Source organism: Dermacentor silvarum, chromosome 1, assembly GCF_013339745.2.
Source record: "Dermacentor silvarum isolate Dsil-2018 chromosome 1, BIME_Dsil_1.4, whole genome shotgun sequence".
Taxonomy (NCBI): Eukaryota; Metazoa; Arthropoda; class Arachnida; order Ixodida; family Ixodidae; genus Dermacentor; species Dermacentor silvarum.
The window spans coordinates 258,887,899-258,892,987 of record NC_051154.1 but is presented as its reverse complement, the minus strand read 5'-3'; the positions used below and the strand labels follow the sequence as shown (position 1 = coordinate 258,892,987).

At 53.1% G+C, this 5,089-nt stretch overlaps 1 protein-coding gene across 1 annotated transcript; it reads right to left on the bottom strand.

The window, feature by feature from the left end:
* Window positions 1–366: 366 nt before the first annotated feature.
* LOC119439814 (probable ATP-dependent RNA helicase DDX5) lies at window positions 367–1,929 on the bottom strand. The gene is made up of 3 exons (XM_037704861.1): window positions 1,762–1,929; window positions 827–1,459; window positions 367–660 (listed from the first exon to the last, which is right to left on the bottom strand). Exons 1-3 carry the CDS (start codon window positions 1,927–1,929, stop codon window positions 367–369), a joined length of 1,095 nt encoding a protein of 364 aa, XP_037560789.1.
* Window positions 1,930–5,089: the final 3,160 nt, after the last annotated feature.

The window sequence follows — 5,089 nt, the reverse complement described above, 5'->3', positions numbered from 1 at the left end:
TGAACATTACGCCGCCAACCATGTACAGGTCTTGTTGCCAGGATAAGAGTGAAACGAAAAATTTAATGCTGCCATAACGCGCCACAATAATTTCTTTTTTCATTACTCCACCAGGCGTCAAGCACGTTGAGGCCACGGGCAGCAGCTTAGGTGCTTCTCTACTGTAGGCGCAATTCTCCACGCACTGGTGCAGGGCAATCATTACGGCGGAACTCCCTAGCAGGGAAGTCCGCCATCTCATAGGAATCACGTGGTCTTGGAATCACACAATTGCCTGGCTCTCTTGGCGATCACATACCGTTCCGGATCAACCTTTCGCTTCGCTCCTCTAATATTTCCCATTATCTCCCTGGCAGAACGACTAGCTTACGGCTCTAAAAGCGTGTACACCGTACCAGCCTGGCCTGATGAGTGCGACGCGTTGTTTATCGGGCGTGCGTACGCATTGGCGCTACTCGGACAGTCGTAGTTGACGACGTAGCGCCCGCCATCGAAACGCAGTTCTCGCGCGGGCATGTCGGTCACCACCAGGATGGGGGTCTTGCCTCTGCACAAAGCGGACAGCGCCAAATCACGGGCGCGCTCCGTCAATCCGCCGTGAAGGCCGACGACGGCCCAGTCTCGAAGCCGCAGCTTTGACACCAGGTCATCCACTCGCTCCTTAGTTTCAGCAAAAACGATCACCTTCCTGGCTATACTTCATCTTGCACATTCATGGTGTCTTCTAGGAGAGCCAAGAGACTCGCCTCTTTCGCGACCTCAGCACAGACAAAGACCAGCTGCTCGATGTTTGGTCCGGCGATTTCCGGCACTTACTGACGTTTACCTCAATGTAGTTCTTCAGAAGGGCATCGGCCAGCCGATACAGTTCCCTGGGTCGCCTGGATATCCAAATCAGGGTCTGCCGATCTGGCCTGATGTACTTGGAGATGGCGAGGACCTGCTGCTCGAACCCCATGTCGACCATACGGTCAGCTTCGTCCAGCACGAAATACTTACACCAGCCTATGTCCAGCTGGCCCTCCTCCAGGAACGCATAGATACGACCGGGCGTTGCTATGCAGATTTCAAAGCCGCGTCGGAGATCCCTGAGTGGCCGATCCGTCGGATTGCCGGAACAGAAGCACGTGGTACGAACGTTGGTGCGGCTCTCGAATTCGCCCAAATCCCGCTGAATCTTGCGGGCTTTCTCGGGCGTTGGTGCCAGCCCCAAGGCGAGGAAACCCTGTTGGGGCTGCAGGGGCGGCTGATGCATGACGTGGATGATGGCTGGAAGGGGATAGGCAAGGGTCTTTCCCTCGACTCCGGCTCCGAGAACGGCGAGAAGATCCCTTCCCTTGAGCGCCACGGGCCAGCACTGAGCCTGGATGGTTGTCGGCGAGGAGGAGGCGTATCCAGTTGCCTCGAGGGCCTCGACCACGTAAATGGAGAAGTTGGCCTCGTAGAAGCGCAGCACCGGCTTTTACAGGCCGCGTCGTTTCGCAGTGATTCGGTTTTGTTTACGGTACTCTTCTACTTCCTCGGTGGAACGCCACGCCATCCTACAATGCTTGCGATAGAAGTTCTTCTCGCGGCCGCATTTCGATGGGGGCGAAAAGCGAAAACACCCGTCTACTTAGATTTAGGTGCACCTCAAAGAACCCCAGGTGGTCCAAATTTCCGCAGTCCCCCACTACGGCGTGCCTCATAATCAGATCGTGGTTTTGGCACGTAAAACCCCATAATTTAATTTAGAAGTTTTTCTCGAAGGGCTGTAGGTACGTCTGCCGCCAATTTGGAGATCTTGGTCGGCGAACGTTGCCAACGGTGGTGGCGGCGCCCCTTGGTGATGATCTGGCCGGAGTTAGCCGGCAGCGGTTCATTTGGCCAGTTGGGAGGACCGAGCTGCTGGCCTCCGTCCTCGCCGTTCAACCACACTACGTTCGCCATTTCGATGAGCACCCCTCAGCCAGCCCCTTTGCTTCTTGCTCACCTCTGAGAGTGGCTATACCCACTATGGGGGATTGGCCCAGAATCAGATGAATAATGAAAAAGATTATACGAGTCTAAAAAGAAGCACTATCGAGAAACTTTGAATAGCTAAAAAGAATGAAGTCGAATAAAATTTAAGAATTTAGCAAGGAAATTGTCCTGATTCAATTATATACCTCACAACAGCTGCCCCAACATCCCTATGAAAATGACCCAGAATAGACGCTCCCAAAGATAGAATATAGGGAATCGTTATATTGAATCCAGCACTATGAAATTTCCCTTCGGAGTATGTTTTCTTATTGATGAGAAATGGCGACGTAACAGGAAGAAGGGTTCTATTGTTTCGTCTTCACCGCAGTATGACCACAAGGAGGGGGGCGCCAGGCGAGATCGATGCAGATAATAGCATAATAGAGGTATTCGACACCGGAATTTGGAAACCAGGACTTCAACTTTTCGATTACTGCAGAAGTTTCTGCTCCAAGGAAACAGGAGGTGTCGGTAATTAGTTAAATTTATTAATGATAGGTTTCAAGAGTCTTGCATGAAGCCCGTCGTCTTTATCTCCTCTAAGGACGCGCCACATGCCCATTGTTGGTGACTGGCAAAATGTTGTTACAGTACAAAAGAAGTATACTGGCACGACATTTTCAACTTTTCATATTTTTGCAGGAAATGAAGATGAAGACACTTTCAACACTGGAGAAAATAAATACGGGAAAGCGTCGAGGTCCACTAAGCAACAAAATCTGGCTGCCTCCCGGCAGTAAGAATCTGCCCACACAGCCGTCGGCGGACCGTCTGCAGATTGTCAACCCTTACAAAAAAAATGTCACAGTTTCGCCCTAAGGGCGAAGCAATGAATGCGATAGCAACACAGCGATGTCATACGAAGTAAGGTGAGCGGCCTTGGTAGCAATATGAATTGTAGTAAACATGAGCTGATTAAGTAAGCAGGTGTGCTGCGGCGTAAGTAGACCGACATGAAGAGAGACTCGATGACCACGAGAAGGCGCGTGTGAAACGATGGTGTTCATGAGAAGCGCTACCCGTGGGCAGCGCGTGCGAAGGGACACACCTGTAGCGCTGCACTGCCGATCCGGGCAGCATTGCATGTGTAGCGTGCGTTGGAAAATGTCGCCCGACTATTACTAACTGAATGAACAAGCGTGGTGTGAGCGCGCACAAACAAACCCGAATAGATCACACTGAATGACTGCAGACAACGACTGACAAAACGCTGGCAGCAAGCATACGCCGCAGCAACGGGCGAAGGTACGTGCGGTCTATCGCTTCAACGGAAACTTCTTCTTCTTCTTTCTGAGGTTTTACGTGCCAAAATCAGTTCTGATTATGAGGCACGCCGTAGTGGAGGGCTCCGGATTAATTTTGACCACCTGGGGTTCTTTAACGTGCACTACAACGCAAGCACACGGGCGTTTTTGCATTTCGCCTCCATCCAAATGCGGCCGCCGCGGCCGGGATTCGATCCCGCGATCTCGTGCTCAGCAGCGCAACGCCTTAGCTGACTAAGCCACCGCGGCGGGTTCAACGGAAACTGAGCGGCGAAGGCCCAACCGCATGCACGCGATTTTCGAGCGACAGCGACAAGCGACGGCGACGAGCGACAGGTTTTGCAGTCGCGGAGGGCTATCCGTCGCTGTCGGTGGTCGTGTCGCCGGTTTCTGGCCAGCCAGAAAATATCGCTTGTCGCCCGGAAGTCAGCACGACGACATCCGCTGGGGACAGCGATTGCACAACAACATGGCAGCAATCAGTCTGCCCGCTTCGATCTGAATTAGCTCTTGCAACTTGCTCTCTGCTGTGACAGAAAAAAATAAATAGTACAATCAGTCATCGCTTCATCTCATCGCTAGCTGAAGACTAAGTATCGGTGCTCTCTTGTCGTTATTATTGCGATCGGTTGTTTTGTTTTGATGCTGTTAGGCCTGAGACGCCACCGAGAGCCGAGAAAGTGTTTTAAGTTTTACTCAACAGATGGCGCCACGGCACCTTACGCTGGCGGCATGAGACGGAGTTTCACTGGGGATGCATGGGACAGATTTTCACTCGGGATGTTAGCATATTTTAGCTAGGTCTATATAAAAAAAAACAATGGCATTTGATAAAATTGAGATTTCTTTACGCGCGCAAGATAACATTTATTCGCACAACAATGTAAATCCGTCGCTACTCTTTTTCGCGATGTCGCATTCATGTGGTTGCTCCACGCCGCGACACGACAGCGCGACAGGGTGTGCCTGTCGCGTCGCTTGTCGCTGTCGCTTGAATATCGCGTGCATGCGGTTGGGCCTTAAAGGTCAGAGCCGTGTGGAGATAAGGGACGGTGCGAGCGAGCGACGAGCGCAGTTGTTGGCAGAGTAGAAGTGCGCCCCCCCCCCCCCCCCGCGCTCCCTCCGGCGCTGGCTTCCCGCTTCCTTGCTTGCGCGTGGGTGATTGAGTGCGTTCGCTCTCCGTGATAGCGCGCGTCCCCGCACGCTTCCGCTCGGGCATACGGCGCGCGGAGAAGATTTTATCTATAGGGAACCTCACGGCGATGGCGACGGCGACGACGACGGCGACGGCGACGGCAGAAATCCGGTTGAAGTGTCCATATAATTGCTATCGTCATAAAAGAAGTGTCAACCCTTACAAAAAGAAGTGCACAAAATACAATTTCAGACAATACAATATTGTACCCGACCGAAAGAACTCTCCCTGCTCGGATTTTATTGCGATAGCTATTATATGGACACTTCAACCGGATTTCTGCCGTCGGCGTCGCCGTCGCCGTGAGGTTCCCTATAGATAAAATCTTCGCCGCGTGCCGTATGCCCGAACGCAAGCGTGCGGGGACGCGCGCTATCACGGAGAGCGAACGCACTCAATCTCCCACGCGCAAGCAAGGAAGCGGGAAGCCAGCGCCGGAGGGAGCGGGGGGAGGGGGGGGGGGCGCACTTCCACTCTGCCAACAACCGCGCTCGTCGCTCGCTCGCACCGTCTCTTATCTCCACACGGCTCTGACCTTTATGCGCCGTGCATTCGCCGCTCAGTTTCCGTTGAAGCGATAGACCGCACGTACCTTCGCCGCTGCGGCGTATGAGCTTGCTGCCAG

Bases quoted from the DNA above. Each gene is read 5' to 3' on its own strand.
- LOC119439814 (XM_037704861.1), bottom strand. From the start codon at position 1,929: ATGGCGAACGTAGTGTGGTTGAACGGCGAGGACGGAGGCCAGCAGCTC. The intron at 1,460-1,761 runs GTACCTACAGCC...GGCCTGTAAAAG, and splicing joins TCTCCAAATTGGCGGCAGAC to CCGGTGCTGCGCTTCTACGA. The intron at 661-826 runs GTAAACGTCAGT...GCTGAAACTAAG, and splicing joins TTCTGAAGAACTACATTGAG to GAGCGAGTGGATGACCTGGT.